The sequence below is a fragment of the Protopterus annectens genome, chromosome 2.part2 (genome assembly GCF_019279795.1).
Source record: "Protopterus annectens isolate FY-2018-M chromosome 2.part2, PAN1.0, whole genome shotgun sequence".
NCBI lineage: Eukaryota > Metazoa > Chordata > Ceratodontiformes > Protopteridae > Protopterus > Protopterus annectens.
In genome coordinates this window covers 750514001-750536681 of record NC_056730.1, presented here as the reverse complement: position 1 = coordinate 750536681, position 22681 = coordinate 750514001, and the positions used below count along the sequence as shown (strand labels likewise).

Genomic DNA, 22681 nt, shown 5'->3' with positions numbered 1-22681 from the left:
TGTCTTCTACAGTAATGTTTATTAAGTATTACAGCCAGGCTTAGCTAGTCTACTGGCTGAAAGACTTTTCTGAAATGCTTGTTTGGGCTGGGAGGGGGAATCACTGATATCATAATGAGTTCATCTTAAGTTTCATGGACTGTCTATTATTATAGCATCATACAGTCATGGACTTACTACTGTGCAGTCCATCAGCAAAGGGATGAATAAAGAACCCAGTAAATTCCAGCACAAAAAACAAAAGAACTTCACAGAGTTAAATGTTTTATTAACAATTAAATGACCACTAAATTAATACAGCAAATTAAAGTAAATAGCCTTAAAGAAAATGACCAGAATAAACCATTCAGGTGTTTCCCATAGTTTGAAAACTTTTGTTATTTAAGCTAACTGTATATATCATTTAGCAATGTTAAATACAATGGAAATACTTTGAAGTATGTTAATAATAAAATGTTCAAGCAATTTTAATGAAGCACTGATTAAAAAGAAGCATAAAAACCAATTAATGTGCTGCCAAGAAAAATTCTTCCACCTGAAAAAACAGCCACTGGAAATCATTTGGCAAGTTTAGAAAATGCCTGACAGTACTTCAATTAACCATGTAGAAAAATTTTGTTTTGAGACGCAACGAAACGGGAAAATATTTCAAGAATGAGATGTTCTATGTAAAAAATAAAATGATACAAAATTAATGTGAATTAATCTACTTATAAAGAAGTAATTAATCTTATTACACTGTTCCCATATAAAAGAGGAAATCTGACTAAAGAGGGATGGAACCACATTCTTAAAAAAAAAAAAAAAAAAAAAAATTTTGCATTGTTCTGACCTGCCTGAAAAGCAGTAATCTGATTTCCATGTTTTTTTCCCATAAATTTCTTTTGTCTCAGCAGTGCTAAAAACTACATATTGCATACATGATTCACATACATATTGTAAAACAAACTTTCATTAAAATGCAGAATTTAAATGTATGTTATTATTCATTAAAATATGGCTTTACAACAGTCATAAACAACTGATGAAGTGTTCCAAAACTGATTAATTCTGTCAAAACCGATTACTGTTGTCAAAAACAGCAAAAGCTGTAAAGCAGCTTTGTAAAAAGAGCATAATGACTGATAGTATTCTCGATACATAAACTGTACATTATAACTTTAAAAGGCAAAGCCAAGTTCTATATAAAAAAATAAAATGACAGTTTTTTTTTTTTTTGGAACAAACTGCAATAGCCAGGACACGACAGTAAAGATGTCATGCCCTGGCGCTAGCAAGGGGTAGGACTATGTCAGGGCAATTAGAGCTGCACTAGGCTGCACCATGCAGTACCGCTGTCACACTTAATATGGGTAGCACAAAATCCAAGCAATAGCCCACAGGAAGAAAAATCAGCAAATCCATATTGGTTTGACAGCTGCACTCATCTAGAAATAATGCAAAATGCAATTTAGATGTACATATCAGAACCCAGTGCTCTACCAAGAAAACAATCTAATGAGGGGATAGGAGACTGCTTGTGGAAGAAGAAGGGAAAAAAGGCAGTCAAAAGAACATTCTCTCCCCCGCCCTGCTCTGTTTAAAAGTCTTCATGTTTTATTCTGTTGGAACTTCTTGTAGTTACTGTTGGCGTGGATCTGGCTTCTGCATTTGGTGCTTCTAAAGCTTTGCTAAAGAATTTGAAAATCGAGTGAAAGCTCTTCCATGAAGTTAACTCATGCCGTTCTGTACCTGAAAGCAAATGAGAACAAATAGGGAAAGAAAAAAAAAACAGCTGTTATTGCATTATTATTTAACAGTTATAAAACTGCAAAAGAATTAAAGAGAAATGATCAATAGTTCTGCAAGGTAGTGGTTTCCCTCCTGTGATTTAAATCCCATAACTGCAAATGGTTTTACAGGTGTGACTGTAGTAGCTTAAATGATTTATCCTGTTCCTTTTGCAAAGATGATTTTTTTCTAGCCTATAGAAGTTAAAAAAATTATGTTCACCACCTGAGGGCAGTTTGCACTAAATACTGAGAAAGACATGCCAGAAAAGAAAGCATGACAAAGCAGGGATTTTTTACACCTAGCAATAGCTTAATATACTGCATTTGATTTACATCCCATTTTTCGTTTCACTGTGGGCAGACTGACATGACATAGCATTATGAACCCCCTAGGCATCAATGGTCTGTCTGCCTGTCAACAGCAAAAATCCATCTGAAGCCTGTGAGAATAATTGCTTCCACAGAAACTGTGACGAAATCTAACACATGACTGTGAGGATTTTAAAGGCAGGTATGGAAAAGCATACAGAGCAAATGAAGTCGACAACACAATAATTCACCTTCAATGTTACCAAGTACTAAATGTCTTACAAGGGGAAATTCTTACCTTTGTATGTAGTTTTCTCTGTCTTACATGGATTTCTGTCTTAATGAAAAAGGCCACTCTACAGTTCAATGGTCACTTAATTACTGTGGTTTTATATTTTTTAATCAGAATACAAATGCCAAATGATGTTTTATTTTAAATACCTTTATTTGACTAGGCTATGAATAACGAAACATGTTCAACAGCAGTATGTTTATCGGTTTCTACTAGCTGTACTACAAATAATGAGAATAACTTAAAACTTTATTTATGACTTCACTTTCTCACATTTGTGAAGCTTATTCAACACAGTATTAGTGACTCAACAGGTAACATTTGTCTTTTATGCCAGAAAGTTCAGAGAAGCCTGTGAGTTCTCTTCTTGCACTAAGTGACTGGATTGATTCTACAAAACTAATGTCATACTGCCGCAAAAGGATGGCAGGATAGATGAAGTCTGTACTCCAGAGATGCTATATTTCAAATGAGACATTAAAGCTGGGATCCTAGTTTCCTGAGTTGGTGGTTACTCAGGTGGTTGTAACACATCTTATAGCAAACACTGCAAAAGAGTAGAGGGTCATCAATATTTTGAATTTAATATTTCCAAATAAAAAAAAATCATTGTATATCCGTATACTTGGTTACATGACCATATTATCCTTATAACACATTTCCATATTTTTCTTTACCTTTGCTTACAATTAATTTAAGCTACATGTGCATTTCCAAGAAAGACTCTCCAATATTTATTGCAGAAAACCTTCTATAACACTTCTTTCTATTATCTTACTACAGTCGGTACGTATATGTTCAAGTATTTGCTTTACAACACTTTCAGGATCAGTTTCCACATACTATGAATGATACTTTAACTTGCCATAACACACATTTAATTGCTAGAGCTTTTATATGCATATCCAATTTCCCAAATTCCCCAAGCCTCATATCAGTTTTCACGTTTAATTTCCCCCCTTCAAAGCCTCAACTCCCACCTAAACATTTCCAAAACTTTTTACATAACTATGTTCCACAAAAATTATAAAATGCTAACCTAGCCCCTCATGGCATAGAAGGATATAGTTCTGAGTATCCCTCAAATGACTCATCCAATTAGCAGCAAACGCTGCTGGGTAGGGTTGGATTGACTGGCTAGTGCCAGTCTGCCTCTATGGGGAAGGACTGAGCTCACTGCACTGGTATCATATCTGCAGGTGTGCAGGTATCCTGCCCACTCTGGGGAAGGGCTGAGTTCACTGCACTGGTGTCATCTGCAGGTATGCAAGTATGCCGTCCACTCTGAGAAAGGGATGAGCTAAGGAACTGGTGACATTTGCAGGTGTCTGAGTCACTCTGGGGAAGGGCACTGCACTGGTGTCATCTGTGGCTTTCTCACACGAATGAGCCTAGCAAGCCCATGCTGAAGCACTATTACATTTTTATTCTAATTCTCAACCCTTTCTTCTACCTTCCAATAATACTATCACACATTTTTTCCACTTGACCTAATCCAAACCAAATATCTATTCCACCTCTCAAACTCCAGACTGTATTTTTGCCTTGTCCACACAAATGAATTTTCTTTTCTCCCTATTCATAACTGCTTTCATATTTTGCCTCAAAATGCCTTTCTACTTCTTCCACTACTCTCAGACAATCCCTGTTTTCCATAAAAAGACACCATCCACCAATTTAAATTCCATACTACTGATATTCCTTAACCCATTTTTTCATCTCACTCTTTTCCGATATCATAAAAAGTACATAACAATAGGCTTACTGGTCGCCCTTGAAAAAGCCCCGTTTTTCTTTCAGCTACATTACTACCACTTCATTATCTATTAGTTTTACTCTAACCTTAAAATACAATTTAACTAACACTGTTACCTCTGTTCTTTGGCATGTTGGTGAAGGGAACAGAGGGGACGAGGAAGTGATGGGTAAGTATGGTGTTAAGCAAAGGAATGCAGAAGGTCAGATGGTAGTGGATTTTGTGAAAAGGATGGACATGGCTGTGATGAATACATATTTTAACAAGAGGGAGGAGCATAGGGTGACAAACAAGAGTGGAGGAAGATGCACACAGGTGGATTATATCTTATGTAGAAGGGCCAATCTGAAGGAGATTGGAGACTGTAAAGTGGTGGCAGGGGAAAGTGTAGTTAGGCAGCATAGGATGGTGGTTTGTAGGATGACATTGGTGATCAAGAAGAGGAGGAGGATGAGTGTGAGGGCAGCACCAAGGATCAAATGGTGGAAATTGAAAAAGGGTAATTATGAGGTGATGTTCAGGGAAGAGTTAAGACAGGCACTGGGTGGCAGTGAAGAGTTACCGAATAGCTGGGTAACTATAGCAGAGCTAGTAAGAGAGATGGCTAGAAGGGTGCTTGGTGTGACATCTGAAAAGAGGAAGGAGGACAAGGAGACCTGGTGGTGGAATGAAGAAGTACAGGAGAGTATACAGAGAAAGAGGTTGGTGAAGAAGAAGTGGGATTATCAAAGAGATGAAGAAAGTAGAGTAGAGTATAAGGAGGTGAGGTGCATGGCAAAGAGAGAGGTGGTGAAGGCTAAGGATAAGGCGTATAAAGAGTTGTATAAAAGGTTGGACACTAAGGAGGGAGAAAAGGACCTGTACCGACTGGCTGGACAGAGGGACCGAGCTAGTAAAGATGTGCAGCAGGTAAGGGTGATAAAGGATAATGAGGGAAACATACTCACAAGCAAGGAGAGTGTGTTGAGCAGATGGAAAGAGTACTTTGAGGGGTTGATGAATGACAGGGAGAGAAGGTTGGATGATGTGCGGATAGTGAATCATGAAGTGCAGTGGATTAGCAAGGAGGAAGTAAGGATAGCTATGAAGAGGATGAAGAACAGAAAGGCTGTTGGTCCAGATGACATACCTGTGGAAGCATGGAGGTGTTTAGGTGAAATGGCAGTGGAGTTTTTAACTAGATTGTTTAATGAAATCTTGGAAAGTGAGAGGATGCCTGAGGAATGGAAAGAAAGTGTTTTGGTACCGATTTTTAAGAATAAGGGTGATGTGCAGAGCTGTAGTAACTACAGAGGGATTAAACTGATCAGTCACAGCATGAAGTTATGGGAAAGAGTAGTGGAAGCTAGGTTATGATGGGAGGTGATGATTAGTGATCAGCAGTATGGTTTCATGCCAGGAAAGAGCACTACAGATGCGATGTTTGCTCTGAGAGTGTTGATGGAGAAGTACAGAGATGGTCAGAAGGTGTTGCATTGTGTCTTTGTGGATTTAGAGAAAGCATATGACAGGGTGCCTAGAGAGGAGTTGTGGTATTGTATGAGGAAGTCGGGAGTGTCAGAGAAGTATGTAAGAGTGGTACAAGATATGTACGAGGGTAGTGTAACAGCGGTGAGGTCTGCGGTGGGAGTGATGGATGCATTTAAGGTGGAGGTGGGATTACATCAAGGATCAGCTCTGAGCCCTTTCTTATTTGCAATGGTGATGGACAGGTTGACAGATGAGATCAGACAGGAGTCCCCGTGGACTATGATGTTTGCAGATGACACTGTGATCTGTAGTGAGAGTAGGGAACAGGTGGAGGAGACCCTGGAGAGGTGGAGATATGCTATAGAGAGAAGAGGAATGAAGATCAGCAGGACTAAGACAGAATATATGTGTGTGAATGAGAGGAAGGATAGAGGAATGGTGAGGATGCAGGGAGTAGAGGTGGCGAAGGTGAATGAGTTTAAGTACTTGGGATCAGCAGTTCAGAGTAATGGTGAGTGTGGAAGAGAGGTGAAGAAGATGGTACAGGCAGGATGGAATGGGTGGAGAAGAGTGTCAGGAGTAATACGTGACAGAAGAGTACCAGTAAGAGTGAAAGGAAGGTCTACAAGAGGGTAGTGAGACCAGCTATGTTATACGGGTTGGAGACAGTGGCAATGACAAAAAGGTAGGAGTCAGAGCTTGACATGGCAGGGTTGAAGATGTTAAGATTTGCACTGGGTGTGACGAGGATGACCAGGATTAGGAATAAGTATATTAGAGGGTCAGCCCAGGTTGGAAGGTTTGGAGACAAAGCCAGAGAGGCAAGATTATGTTGGTTTGGACATGTGCTGAGGAGGGATGCACAGTATATTGGGAAAAAGATGCTAAGGATGAAGCTGCCAGGTAACAGGAAAAGAGGAAGGCCTAAGATAAGGTTTATGGATGTGGTGAGAGAGGATATGCAGGTGGTTGGTGTGACAGTGCAAGATGCAGAGGACAGGAGGAAATGGAAACAGTTGATCTGCTGTGGCGACCCCTAACGGGAGCAGCAGAAAGAAGAAGAAGATGAAGTTACCTCTGTTCTTGCTCACTGCCTTACTTATACGCCTTCTAACTTTCTTAAATCTACCTATGACATGTTTTCTGCTGATTAAGCAAATTTGCAAAACCCCATTTTCCTGCTCTTACCAACAAAAACAAATCCCTAGTATTTACAAAGTTTTCTACTAGACTACAACACGTCACTGAACATATCTGATCCTTACAAATCCTCTTCTACCTATTTTAACCTACTTAATATACATACACAATTAAAAAATCTTAAAATCAGCCCTCATCTTATGAGCTGGCCTCCAAATAGCCATGTTTAAATTAATTATTTTGTATCATCATTACTAAAACATCACTTCTTGCCCTATGTTTTGAAAAAATTACCAAATATTCACTTATAATATCTAATAATAATTGAAACACTTCACCTGGGATCTCATCTAAACTAACACAGCTTCTTCAGTTTTGTCTCATGCATGCAGCAGTTTCTTTTCAGCTGTATTCCTCCTCACTACCTCTGACTTCTTCACTGTGCTCTCTTTCCCCAAACATCCCTGTAATATAGAACTCCACAACCTTTACTATCTCCTTCTGTTCCTTCTCCACCTTTCCTATTCCATCCTCCAACCCACTCATTCTTACATTCTTACGGTTCACTGGAAACTTCCCTAAAGCATACACGCAGCAGGTTCATCCAAATGGCAGTCTGAGTCCACTCAATCTACCCACCATTTATTTAGGACAAACTTTGTACCACCTCTGCCCTTAGGCTTTAAGTGTTAAGGACATCCACTTTTCGGTGCATATTTAAGCCTGCATAGTGACTAGTCTGAAGACAAGTGCTTCAGTGTCCTAGTTTGTAAGCATTAGCCTTATAGTCTGTAAACCCTCCTCCACTGACATGCTGGAAAGGCCACAGAAATACCTCAAAAAGAGAATCCATGGCCTCCAACGTCTGTCCTATCCAGACAAGCTCAAATCACTATCACTCTATTTGGTATCATAGAGAGTGCTCAGTGGTGATCTGTGTTTCACCTACACGGCAATATTAGACGCTGCCCTGCTAGAGATGCTCCATATTCATAAGTCTAACTCCTCGCTCATTTACCCGTTTGATAGGCCTGAATCTAATATGCAACATCAACAAAACCTGCTGGAGAGACAGGTTTGTCTCCCAAAGGCTGTTCCATCTTTGGAATACACTTCCCATACATGTCAAATAGAGTACCAAGTTGACCCTCTTCATGAGCAACCTTGATGAGTGGATGGGGAAACCACAATATTGCCCTATGGCTTCCACCTTTGCCCCTCATTGGCAGAGGCAGCAAGTGCTGACTGAAGTTTCTTTTTGGGGATAAACTCGTGGCTAGATTTGTAAGGGCCCCAGGGCCATTAGCCTAGTAAGCTCCTATGATCCTATCAGCCTGCTGATTAGCTTTTACTCTCTACTTCCTAACAGACACAGACATTTACTCATACTGCTCTTACTCAAACTATTTATTTCTCTTATATTTTCTTCACTTCTTTTAGACTTGCTTCTTCCATTATTTATACCCTCCTGTCCTTCAGTGGAACTGCATGCCTTCAAGGAAACCACCCTTAGTCTCCCCACTTCCTTTCTTATTTCTACTTGCCCAAGAGAGTTACTAAACCAGTTTTAGCTCTGACCTACTATCTGTGCACAATCACCACTGACTCAATGCACTCACTTGCCTCTTTAGGGTTTTTTATTTTTCTATAGAAGCCCCCCTGCAAGCAAATAGACATGTATGTAACAGTGAAGTCTGCAGTTTGAACACCATCTGTAGGCTATATTTTTAGGTAAATTATAAATATTATTGCAGTGTAAAACAAAGAACTTTGTCCACTATAATAGCATCAGTTTGTTAGACCATTGGCATTCCTCCTTCAACTGTGCTCCGCTGATTGTTTTTAACAGACCACTGACTCCCTTTCTTAACTTTTTTCTCCTTTGCCCCAGATGCTTGTGCTACCACTTTCAGTTCTGAGCAAGTATTTTTCCAGAGCTGCAGTCCTGCATTCTGGCTTACTTTTTCTCATTGTTTTGCTGATCTGTGGGACTGGGGGTAGTCTTTGGACTTTCCATTTCAAAGTCCATAGAAACCTCCTTACCATTACACAGCTTTTCAGTCAAATTTCATTTTTTTTTACTATTAGTCAGGTCAAGGTCATGTTGGGCTAACTCTCCTATTAAAACTGAGTCCTACAGCAACAAAATCAAGGCTTTCGTCTACTAGCTCAGAGGCCTTTTAAACTGCATTGCTCCTTTTACTTATCACTCTCAGCAGAGTTGTGGCTGTTTAAGTTTAGTCACTGATTGTTTTTCTCTGTCTCTTTGCCAAGTTTTCAACCCACTTTGTTCAACCTCGCTAATGCTCGGGCTCACTCTGCTCCCCTACCCTACCCTCAATTCTGACCTACCCTTTCCTACTCTGCATTTATACTTTCATAGCACCACCCACATATTTCTCAAACCAATACCATTAGCTCCCTCCAGAAGAAAAACAATCAACAGAATTACTCCCAACAGTCACATCCACTTTACCACCCAAGACTCTCTCTCTCAAACTGTCCTATTCCTTGCCCCTTATAACTACCACATTACATCTCTACAAATAACCCAGTACCCTGCTAACATTTTCTAATCCTAATTTACCACAAAGATATACCCAAGTTAAATAAGACGGCCCTGACTCAGATTATTGTACTATTCCTCCTCACTCTACTAACCTTCATCACCAATCATCATATCCATCTCCTTCAAATACTTAGGACTTCAACCAGTCCTCACAAAGAATATCAACATTTACCCAGCCTATCTTTCTCCATAACACCATATCTTTGCAAACAAACCACATCTGATTTATCTATAAATATATCAAAACTAAGTATTCAAATTTATGATCAAATACCAAACCAAGACCAAAATAAAACTGGCCACATTTTTCCCTCTGTAAAATATCAATTCAAAAAATTAGGAGATATTCACCCTAACCCAGGTCCCAGTGTTCGTAAAACCATCACTTCCAACCCCAAAATAAACCAATTACCTAATAACGTCTCAACAAAAACAGAACCCAAACTAACCTTACAATATATGTGCAATAAAATCCACAACATACAGGCCTACCTTGCCTCATACACTCCTGATATAGTCATAGTTACTGAAACCTGGTTAAAAAACAGAAATAAAGGATAGCGAGATCCCCCAAGGGTACAATATACTCAGGCATGACAAACAAAACAAAAATTCCCTGACCATCACCTTACTCTCCAAATGGCGAGATGGTAAATCAGCAAGCAAAGGAGAGTAGTATTTCTGTAACTGTTTTCATCCTCAAAAGGTGGACCCTGTTTTTTCACAAAATCTCACCAAGATGACACTGATATATAGACTGAATTTTATATAGCATATATCACGGACAGAAGTAGGTTAAAAAATAAAAAATATAGCTAGTTGCACGAGACCCAGGATAAAAAAGTGCCCAATCCTGGAAGGCGCACTGGTGCCAGGACTGGAAAAAATGCCAGTGGAGAATCCTGAAGAAATGGAAACATTCCTACAATGGGGCTAGGCCAGGCTCAGGGGGAGGATGCCCCCCATTATAGAATGAGGTAGCAGTCCACAAAAATCATAAAAACCGATAGGCCAAAAAAAGCACCATAAAGATGATAGAGTGGATTCACGAGGATAAGAAAGAAATTATGCATTGTTACTATTATGAAAGAAGCCCAGAATTTCCAGACAGAAAATACACAAAAAGATTAAGAGAGAAGTTACAGGAAAGAAAAAAAATACTTGCACGTGAAAAACTGCCAGAAGCTTCAAATAAAAATCTATGTTCATTAAATACAACAGATTTTTGAAAAACATACAGACCAAGAAACTTTGAGCTGTTTGGAAAAAGAAGTGACTGGGGAAGTGTGAAAATATAAAGAACAAAATCTAGAGATTTTTGAAAGTTATAAAAAAAGAAATATGGACATGGTAAAAGAAAGAGATCTGATATGTTGCAATATTTATGCAAAGAAGAAAGCCAAATTAATCAATATAAAGAAAGCAGCCCCAAAGATATTCAAAGAGAAATACAGGCATCCAGATATGGAAAATTTCACAATACAAAAAATAAGATCACAAAGAGGGAATGTAGAACAGAAGATCAGTAAAGCAGAAGTTAAAAAATAGAAGATGAAGTTATGAAATACTGCAAAGTGAAGGATTTAGTGTAGGAACTCTAACACCGGTTATATCACAGCACGATGCAACAACGAGTTCCCCCAAGTAAAGCGAAACAGGAGGATCAGGAGATATCTGAATAAGAAATATGGACATGGGAAAGAAAAAGAGATTTAATAGTGTGCATCATTTATGCAAAGGAGAAAGAAAAACTAGCAATACAAAAAGAGCAGCACCAAATATATTTGAAGAGAAATATAGTCAATGGCACGCGGATATGGAAAATTTTATAATACAGAAAATAAGAAAACAAAGAGGAAAAGAGGATTAGTAATGGAAAAATTAAAGAAATGTAAACTTGAGGTTATGGATTACATGTGAAGTGAAGGATTTAGTGTGGAAAATTTAACTCTGATAGCATCACAGCAGGATAGAACAATGGATCCCCAAATTAAGGAGAGACTGGTGGAGTGGGAAACATCTGATCAGCTGCCATATGAAGATAATTTGGAGCATTACATAGGAAACCAGTACAAAAGTTCAGTTGGAGCTGCACTGCAAGTGAAAGAACAGGAAACTGTGGCAACTCTGACGCAGTCAATGTGGTGGAGTGATAGGCCAGTGAGTTCCCATACGAAAGAGCAATGGATGACACAGGATGAAACTGAAGAGAATGTGGGACAGGAAGAAGATCTGAAACTTTCTGTAGAATGCTCACAGGAAATGGAGAACAAAGAATGTGCCCTCAGTTTAGAAGAAAATGATCTAAGAGAAGAGTTGCTTGATTTAATAAAGATGGCCAGACATATAAGATCAGTGAAAGAAATAGACTACAGAAACTCAATAAAACCTAAAAGGTCAGAAGTCTGATAAAACAAATGAACACAGTAATTAGGACTGTTCATAGAGATTCATGCGATATAACAGAAGTAAACAGGGTATATTACTGTGCAGCTAAATTAATAACAGTTAAAGTCTTACCACAAAATCACAGGGGAAAGGAAGGGGAAAAATCAAATGCCATCACTGAAGTATCGAATAGAGAAAACTATAAAGCAATTAAGACAAGTGTCACTGTTAGAAGAGTATAAAACAGGGAACAGATCAACAAAAATATACAGAAAGACAGATTTGGTAAAAGCAATGCGAAGTATCAGAACAGATCAGGATGTATTGTGCACTATGGCAACTAATGAAATAAAAATATCAGTACAGGCAGAAAAACGTAGAAGATTTGCAGATAAATACAAAGGAAAAGTACAAAATAAGCAATTTATTGATAACCCAAAAAAGTTTTATAGAGAATTAGGAAACAATGTAAAAAGAATTGAAACACCACCAAAAAAGGAAGAAACAGATGCATTTTGGAGAAATTTCTATGAAGATCCTATGGAACATAACAAAGAATCTGAATGCATAGAGGAAGTAAAAGAAAGAATAAGAAGTTCAAATGTACAGAACGTGAAATGGGATGATGTAACGGCCAGAGAGATTGAAACAAAGTTAACAAAAGCACCTAATTGGAAAACCCCAGGCCCTGATTCAGTACCTAACATCTGGCTAAAAGTATTAACATCTTTACATGAAGATTTAGCCATGAGTAAGAATTATTTATATGTACACCCTGAACAGACACCAACTTCATTAACAACAGGAAAAACAATACTCCTACTTAAGAGCAAACCTGCAAGCTATCCTATAAACTACAGGCCAATAACTTGCCTTCTGATGACGTACAAATTATAAGCTGGAATTGATGCTGACAGAGTTTATAGTCATTTAGAAGAAAACTCAATCACAGCAATAGAACAAAAGAGTAAAAAAGAAAGTCATATGGAACAAAAGATCATTTATTTTTAAATAAAGTCATAATGGAAACTGTAAAAATGGGAATAATCTAAGTATGGCATGGATAGACTACAAAAAGCACCTGACAGTGGATATGAGTGCTTAAAAATAAATAATATATACCCTATACTGATTGATTACATTACAGCAACCATGAAACAGTGGCAAACCACTTCGCAGTCAGGCCAATGAAAAAGAACAAATTATTATTTCAGGGATGAAAATTCAAAGTGGGATATTCCAGGGTGACTCTTTGCCAATGCTGCTCTTTTGTCTTGTCCTTAACCCATTAAGCTGTCTACTTAACAGATTAGGTAAATTAAATTAGGTAGATACATAAATAAATAAATAAAGAATAATTAGGTCATGGCTACAATTTGCCTCCCAGAAAACAACAAAGTGTAAAGACTTCTCATTTTCTTTTTTGTGGATGACTTAAGACTATGTAATTCATCAGATGAGGAACTGAAAGCACAACTGTAAGTGGTCAAAACTTTTTCAGATGATATAAGAATGTCATTTGGTTTTGATAAATGTGCAAAGGCAACCTTTAAAGCAGGAAAGCTACAGCACCAAGAAAACATCAGCCTGGGACAAGAATGTGATATAAAAGAACTTGAGCAAGAGGGAGTGTATAAATATTTGGGAAATGATGAAGGATCAACAATAAAACATGAACAAATGCAAATAAAACTTAGTAAGGAATATTTTAGAAGACTAACATTAATACAGAAAACAGCACTGACATATAGGAAAAAAGTCCAAGCTATAAACCAATTTGCTCTTACTGTCCTAACTTACAGTTTTGGTGTGACTGACTGGCCCCAAAAGGTTATGAATCGGTTGGACAGGAAAACAAGAATGACTTCATGCTTATTAAATGATTTATAAAAATCAGTGTATACCAAGGCTATATAGTCCCCATTCTGAAGGAGGTATACGCTTCCTCGAAAATGATTACATGTATAGATCAGCAATAGTGGGACTGCATACATACCTGCTGACCTCAAAAGACCCAAATGTAGTGAAAGTTTTAAAACTTGCAGAGAATAAGTCTAAGATGACTTCCCTGCTTATTTTAGCAGAAGCATATCAGTGTCAAATGGGACTGGAAATCAAACCAGAAGGAGACAAAAATCAGGCAGCAACTGAATGTGCCAAAAAACAAAAGAAAGAATAGAAGGTGAAGGATCATATGAGAAGGCAAGAAATATGGAAATGCATAAACAGAGTTGTAAGTATGGAAAACTCTTGTAGCAACCTCATGTTGATCAGGATTGAATGTAGGAATGGTTAAGGAGAGGTGAATTTAAACCAAAAGGCCAAAGGTTAATATTGGTGGCCCAAGATAGTGTATTACGTACAGGTTGGTTTACAAACTCCATTGAACATGTGGGAGAAACAGACAAATGTAGGTTTTGTGAAACAGAATTGGAAACAGTCGCACATCTTGCTGCTGGTTGTGATATAACAATAGCAGAAGGACTGTACAGTGAAAGGCATAAAAATGGGGACTGTGCAAACATTTCAATATTAAAGTAGTGGAGAAGCATTGGAAACGCGAGCCACAAAGCATTATAGAAAATGATAAAGTTTATATCACATGGAATACCAACAGTTCACAAAATAGATGTGTGAAAACTAGATATAGTGGTCCATGACAAGAAGACAAAAGTAGCACTGATTTTTGAAATCACTACACCCAGTGACTACAGTGTTTTATGTACAGAGAGACACCAAAGTCATAAAGTACCAGGCTTTGCAGGCAGAAATGAGGGGAATGTGGGTGAAGGATACACAGTTCCAATAGCAGTAGGACCAACGTGTCTTATAAAAAGAATTTACAGTCATACTTGGCTATGTTACCAATGCATGTAACTCCATCTGAATTGCAGAAGGAGGCAGTACTGGACACATTGAGGGTGCTGCGAAGGGCACTTCTGGCTAACATCAAAGACTGAAACAATACTAATTTCATGAACTTTAATTATACTTTGACTTAAGGTTGGGGTCCACTCCCACCATGGTATTGGAAACTCAAAAGACTAGGAGAAATTAAAAAAGCGAAATACCCAAATTTAACAATGATAAACTTCTAACAACACTGCTAAAAATCATCAATAGGAAAACTATATGTTTAACAGCAATTTATATATCACCAGGGAATAACATTCATACTGCTGAAAACATCACATCATGTATTGAACATCCAAACAAAATAACCATGAAACTATAATACTTGGAGATTTAAACATAGACTGGCAACTCATACATTCCACTACCCTCACTGAATTGATAAACATGTACAACTTTAAATAATTAATAACCACACCCATCAGAATCAATAAAACTTCAGGGAGACACTCAACATTAGACTGGATTCTTGCAAATAAACCAGCCAAACTGACAAAAGTAGGCTGCCTCTCAGCGTAAGTGACCACATACCAATTTATGCCATTAGAACTCACCATAACCTAAATAAACATATTATGTGTAATCAAATAAAAAATACAACCGATTTCAGCAAAGATATTTTCAATGGAACACTAAAGCAATATAACTGAAATGTACTAACAATGTCACTAGATACTGCTGTAGAACACTTTAATAAGGTATTCGTACAGACCCTAAATAATCTAGCACCAGTACGTAATGAAAGCGTAAACCACAATCTTACACCATGGCTAACAACAGAAATAAAAAACACTCGTGATAAAAAGTGATAAAGCATAGAAAAATTGGTATAAAAATAAAACTCAAAATGCCTTCTAGCAATTTAGACGTCTTAGAAACCTTGCAAAACTCCATGTCAAACAGGACAAGCAAACATACGTTACCAACCTACAATACAAACATCAAAACAACCCAAAACATTTTTTGGTTATCACTAAATACTACTCCACCCTGGCAAGACCACCACTCTCTACAAAAATAGACACTGTGACAGCCTCTATCCCCACACAGTTTAATCCATATTTTATACATTCAATATTATATTTCTTAGAAACTAATACATCTGCCCCTTTCTCTCTATCTCTGTCCAGTCAAAACAACCCATGGCTCTTCAGTTTTAATCCAGTGCCCACCTTGGTCATAATGAAGTTACTCCTTAAACTAAAAACTACCTTCATAACTGTAGACCAACTACCATCAGGCTACCTAAAAATGGCCACAGAAGTCATAGCCATACTAATTGATAGGTCCATAGCAGAAATGTCCCATCACTGTGGAAAAAAATCCTACATCATAAAACTGCACAAAGGTGCCCATCTACACAGTTTAATAACTACAGACGAATAGCAATTCTCTCCCTTTCTCCAAAATATTAGAGAAATGCATTCATATGTAACTGATGCAATACCTAACCTAAAATAACTTGCTCTCAGAAACACAACATGGCTTTAGGCCCCAGCACAGCACCACTATTGCTCTGCTACATTTTACCAATGTAATAAACCAACATAGAAACAATGGTTTGCTTGTGTCCACCATGTTCTTAGACTTGTCAAAGGCACTTGATACTGTCTCACTCCAGCAACTGCTCATTTGACTCTCCTCACTGGGACTTTCACAATACACCTTGTCATCGTTTCTTAGTTACCTATCTGGAAGGCAACATGCCATTAAATGTCAACAAACCTACTTATCCTTTCAATCAGTTATTACAGATATCCCGCCAGACTCTATCCTGGGTCCTCTCCTATTTAATATATTTATTAAAAATCTCCACATCTCCACTCCCCATGTCAGTTTAGTTCAGTATGCAGACAACTCAACATTAATATGTGCAGTTGCAACAATAAATAAGCTACAAGACATTACCCCCAAATCTTTCTCCACTGTAGAAACCTTGTTCAAAGAATCTAACCTCCTACTCAACCCCAAGAAAAATAAGTTAATAGTTTTTACATCAAAAAGTTGCCAAAATCAAAAGCAATCTTTTACCATAAAGTGACCAAATAATACTGTCATCAAAAAGTACAGTTGTGTACACTTACCATAAATGTAGATGTTCGAGTGTATTCACTGTTGCAGTCATCACACCTTGAGTTATCTGCCTGCAGGTAGCCCTCAGTCGGCCCGAATACCAGAGTCTTGGGATTTCTGTGTTGGATGCTGTTGCGTCTTCCATGACGTCAAGTCGTCAGGGGTATAAAACATGCAGCTGACGCCATTACATCACTTTTTTCTTGCCCCAGATGTCAGGAGCCCCCAAAATAGGAAGCAATCACATGGTGTGGAACACCTCCAGTAAAAAGTAAATACCATTTCCATAAGATATGGCCAAAAGAGAGGATAGGTAGAAAGTATAGAAAAGACAGGGGGCTTGAGGGAGGGTAACCAGGACTGTAATAGTGAATACATTCGAACATCTACATTTACTAAGTGTACACAACTGTACTATGTCTTCATGTTTCACTGTTGTAGTCATCACACTTGGGTTGATTCCCAAAGCTGAGGAAGGGTGGAGGCAGTCAAGAAGTATTAGGGCTGGCTAGCAGGCCTTGTAAGACTGCTGTGGCAAATCCAGCTCTGGATTTAGAAAAAGATAGGTAAGTGGTAATGCTTGGTGAAGGTGTGTACAGAACTCCAGGTTGGAGCTTCCAGGATGTCTCTGGTAGGGACTCCCCTGAGAAATGCTGTAGAGGTAGCCCTAGTGGAATGAGGTCTGATCCCCTGTGGGGTAGGTTTTCCATGGTGTTTGTAGCAGAAATTGATGCAGTGTGCTATCCATTTAGTAATGGTATGCTTTGAAATGGCCTTACCCTCTGCCCCTGTTGCAAAGCTGACTAGCAGCTGGTCAGATTTTCTGAAAGGTTTAGTCCTGTCAAGGTAGAACCTGAGCTGTCTGTGCACATCCAAGGAGTGCAGGATCCTTTCCCCTTTATTCTGAGGATTAGGAAAAAAGGTTGGTAAATGGATGGATTGGTTTAAAGCCACACTGGATATCACCTTGGGCATAAATGATGGGTTAGTCCTGAGAGAAACCCTGTCCGCATGGAAGATAATGAAGGGTTCCACAGCCATAAGGGCCATTAACTACTCTTCTTGCTGAAGTGATGGCTAGCAGTAAAGCTGTTTTCCAAGAGAGGAATTTTAACTCTGCTGTAGCAGCAGGCTCAAAAGAGGGGAGCGTGAGCTTCTCTAGTACAAAGTTAAGATTCCAGGCAGGAGTGAGAGCTCTCTTTGGGGGTCTTAAATTGTTAGCTCCTCTCAGGTTGATCAGAGGGTGAGAGAAGAGGGGTGGCTCAGTATTGTAATGAGCTGAGATGGCAGAGGCATGAATCTTAACTAATGAGAAGGATAGGCCTTTGTGGAGCAGCTCTGCTAGGTAATCTAGGATGTGAGGTAAGGTGGGCACGGCTGTGTCCTTTCCTTAAGACTGGCTCCAAGAACAATCTTTTCCACTTTTCTGAATAGGATTTCCTAGTACTAGGCCTCCTGGCCTGAAGGATAACATCCAGCACCTGTTTGCTGAGGGTTGCTGGTGAGGTATTCAGGGAATAAGCCAGGCTGCCAGGTTCGGGGTTTGCAGCTGAGGATGCAAAATCTGCCCCTCCTGCAGCTGAGGATGCAAAATCTGCCCTTCCTGCTGGGACAGCAGAGAGAGGGTCTGATGCAGGTGTCAAGGTGGCACTGCTATCAAACTGCATAGGAGTGGGTACCAGTGCTGGCGTGGCCAGTCTGGTGCAATAAGGATTGTCCTTGGCCTGTCCTGTTTGATATTCAGTAGTACTTTTGGAAGGAGGGGCAGAGGGGGAAAGGCATAGACTGAGAGGTTTTCCCATGTAAAGGATAGGGCATCCACTTTCCAAGCTTGAATGTGGGAATTTCTGGTGCAAAATTTGCTTAGTTGATGGTTTTGGGGGGAATGCAAAGAGGTCCACCTCCGGTGTCCCCCACCTGCGTAGTAGAAGTTTGAATGAGATGGGTTCCAGTTTCCACTCATGTGGGTCCATTAGACTTCTGCTTAAGTTGTCTGCCAGTGAATTTTGTTTGCCTGGCAGGAATTGAGCTTGCAGGTGCACTTGGTTGCTTAAGGCTGTGTTCCACAGAGCCATGGGTAACCTGCGGAGTGGGTAGGAGTGGGTTCCTCCCTGCTTGTTTATGTACCACATAATAGTGGTGTTGTCTGTCTTTATCAGGAATTGTCCTGGCAGGATAAGGTATTTGAAGGCTGACAGTGCATTCTGTACAGCTAACATTTCTTTTTGATTGATATGCAGGTGAATTTGTCCTAGGCTTCATTTGCATTGAATGCATTTGCCTGCCATGTGAGCCCCCCATTCATAGTCTGATGCGTCTGTTGTCAGGGTTTGGGTGGCGGGGGGTTGACAGAAAGGGAGTCCCTTGTTGTGGTTGCAAGCCTCTGCCCACCAAAGGAACTCTGTCCTTAGGCAAGGAATGATAGAAATCACTGTTTCCAGGTCCTGAGAATGTTGACACCAGAAACTTTTTAAGTACCACTGAAGTTTCCTCATATGTAGTCTTGCATATGGGATTAGTAGAATGCATGAGACCATGAACCCTAGGGCTTGCAGTATTTTTCTTGCAGATAGCTGAGTTTGGGTGGCCAGTAGTTTGAAGTAAGTTGTCAAATACACCATCCTCCACCCAGGGAAGGTTGATACCCCCAAGCCATCTATTCCCCCCTCCTCCAGTATTGCTGAATCCTTCAACAAACCCTTCACTGAAACTATAATATCTCTAAACAAACAACACTTCCCTACAACAGCCCCCCAACTCCTAACCTTAAACCCACCACTCCTCTTTTCTTCTTCACCTCAGTACCTGTCTCCAACATAAAAAGACTACTGTCAAAATTTAAACCCACCAAACTCGCAGCTGACAACCTCCCCTCTGAATACTGAAAACTGCAGCTGATACACTAACCTACCCAATTTCAATTCTGGCCAACCATTCCATAACAGAAGGCTATGTTCCCTCAATATGGAAAATATCCCACATCATTCCCCTCCACAAAGGCACCCCCCTCCACCAACCTCTCCAATTACCGCCCCATTGCTATCCTCTCCACTCTCGCCAAGATACTTGAAAAATGTATCAACACCCAGGTCTCCAACTACCTCCTAGCTAATAATCTCTTCTCCAAAACGCAACATGGTTTCAGGGCATATCACATCACTACCTCCGCTCTACTCTGCTTCACCAACACTATACTTCATCACAAAAACAATGGCTTCTTCTGCCGTATTTCTAGATCTCTCAAAGGCCTTTGATATGGCCTTTGATATGGTATCTCATGAGCTACTACTTTCTACTCTCCCCAACCTCTCCTTCTCACAATCAGCCTGCAAATGGTTCCACAGCTATCTACACGGACACCAGCAATCAGTAATCTGGGATGATAACCTATCACCTTGCCTCCCAGTTACTCTCGGAGTTCCCCAAGGACTATCCTTGGCCCTCTGCTATTCTCACTTTTCACTAACAACCTACATACTACCACCACACAAGCATCTCTTATGCAGTATGCAGATGACTCTGCTCTGCCCCCACTCTATCAGAAAACAAATTACACAGAATCATTCTCTTCTGAAGAAAGCTGGCTATCCAATGCTCAGCTCCTACTCAACCCAAGTAAGACAAAACTTCTCCTGTTCCAACCTTCCAAAGGCACCCAAAACACCTCCCACTTCAACATTCTCCCCAAAGACAATACTATCATCTCTCCATCAGAACACACAAAATTACTCAGTGTGGAAATCGACAACAAACTTAGATTTGACACCCACATATCTCTCACAATAAAAAAATTCACAAGAAACTTGGTGCATTATATTGAAGCCGCCAATTCCTAACTAAGGCTACTAGAATCACAATAGCCAATTCCCAGCTAATCTCCACCCTAATCTATGCATCCCCCATACTTACCATCCTTAGACAGACAGACCTACACAAGCTGGTGCTTGTTACAACAAAATTGCTAAATTTGCCACTGGAACCTCCAACCGCAGCCATCACTGTATCTCCCTTAAAGAACTAAACTGGCTAGAACTCCCACAACTCCTTCACTTTAATCAACTCACCATCACTCATAAACTTATTAACCACCTCCTTAACATCCCTTCCTTTCAAACCTTTCTCAAACACTATCACTCCACTAGGCCCTTAAGATCAAGCAACAAAAATCAACTCACTGTTATCAAACCCAAAAACTCAGCAGGAGAAGCCATATTTTCATGTACCATATCTAAACTTTGGAACAATCTTCCACCCTCTATAACTACTCTACCTTCCAGCAGCCTTTTCAAGACTGCACTCAAATTTCACTTAAATTTGCACTGGCTTTGTCCTTGTTCTAATCCAGACTAGCATCCCCACCCTTACCCCCCCCCCCCACACACACACACACACCTAGACTCTTAACCCAACTATACTACCGCCACTACTAACCACAGTCAGAATTAGCTAGTTGTCTTTGCATACTTTAAAATCTTGTCTGACAACTTTGTTACTAATATTATAAACAACAAGAAACTTTCTTAACTTGCAACATTTACTGTATATATTGTTGATAATCAATATCTTGTTATTGTATTAAAGCCAACAACCTGTAATGTTGTTTAGTATTGCTGCAACTTTGTATTTCTATTTCTGTACATGATGTGGAGCTTTTCTCCTGCATCATCCGCTGAAAAAGGACCTGCATCCAGTCGGAATTTCCCGGTAAACAAATGTAAATAAATAAATAAATAAAAACAAACCTGCTTTTCTGGAGTGAGGAATGCCATCTGGGAAGTTGTGTTCAAGTTTGCTCTCAGGAATACAATCTTTTGACTGGCTACCAGATGTGATTTCTTTTCATTGACAGTATACCCCAGAGAAGTTAGGAGTCTCTTTACAAATGCCAGGTGCTGAAGTAGCAATTCTGGACTGTCTGCCTGAATCAGGCAATCGTCCAAGTATGGGTAAATTTGAATATTTCTCTGCCTGCAGTGAGCAATGGCTGGAGCCAGGCACTTTGTGAATACCCTGAGCACAGTAGATAAGCCAAAGGGAAGTGCATAGACCTGAAACGTAGATATTTCCTGCAAGATTCTCCTATGGGGATGTGCAGATAAGCTTCCTTTAAGTCTAGGGTGACTAGCCAGGAGTCCTTGGCTAGCATAGGAAGGAGCTGCTGGAGTGTAAGCATTTTGAATTTTGGTATGACCAGGAAGATGCTGAGAGATGACAGATCCAGAGTAGGGTGCCAAGAATTCTCTTTCCTTGGCACCAGGAACAGTCTGGAGTAGAAAACCTGTCCCCTTTGCTCAGTTGGAACAGACTGAATAGCCCTGATACTGAGAAGAGAAAGTACTTGCTTTTTGGCCTCTGGTTTGGAGGAAGGTCTGGCAATCTGCTTGGGGTTGGCAGAGAGTGGAAACAGAATCTGTATCCCTGGGATACAATGTTTAAGACCCATCGGTCCTGGGTAATATACTCCCAGTGTTTTGCATGCAGGGAGAAATTTCCCCCTAGGGGTGCAAGTACTTGGGCATGGCCGGGAAGGATTAGCGCCAAGTAAGTCATTGTGATCTTTTTCCATAAGGGGATGGCTTACCACTCCCTGTTTTTGAGGAGGGAGCACTCCATTGTTTAGATCTGTGCACACCCTGAGACTGTAGTCTTTGTGGTCTGTTGCCCCTGGGTTTGGGCTGAGAAGGTCTGGGAGGGACTGGAAAGGCCCAGTGTTTTAAAGGCCAATGCCTACTGAATCTAGGTGGCTGTACCTGTAAGAAATCTTTAACAGTTTGCATAGATTTAGCTTTTCCTCCATCTTTTTAAGAACTTCTGCTTTTGAGCCAAACGTTCTTGGTTTAATGGAGCATCTAGTAATTTTGCTTTGACATGGTCTGGCAATATTTGTTCCTTCAGCCAAGCATGCCTTCTCAGAACAGACCCAGTGACAGCAGCCCTGCAAGATGCTTCTAAGGCATCAAAACCACACTGCAAAGTATGTTTACCAACTTGGTTTGCAG

The 22681-nt window shown here is 39.7% G+C and overlaps 1 protein-coding gene across 1 annotated transcript in view; it reads right to left on the bottom strand.

Moving 5' to 3' along the window:
- Nucleotides 1-251: 251 nt before the first annotated feature.
- FAM172A (family with sequence similarity 172 member A) overlaps nt 252-22681 on the bottom strand; it is a 2873056-nt gene continuing 2850626 nt past the window's right edge. Inside the window, exon 11 of the mRNA XM_044064137.1 lies at nt 252-1731. Coding sequence (XP_043920072.1) covers nt 1580-1731 — 152 coding nt within the window. The 3' untranslated portion in view covers nt 252-1579. The remainder of the gene's footprint in view (nt 1732-22681) is intronic.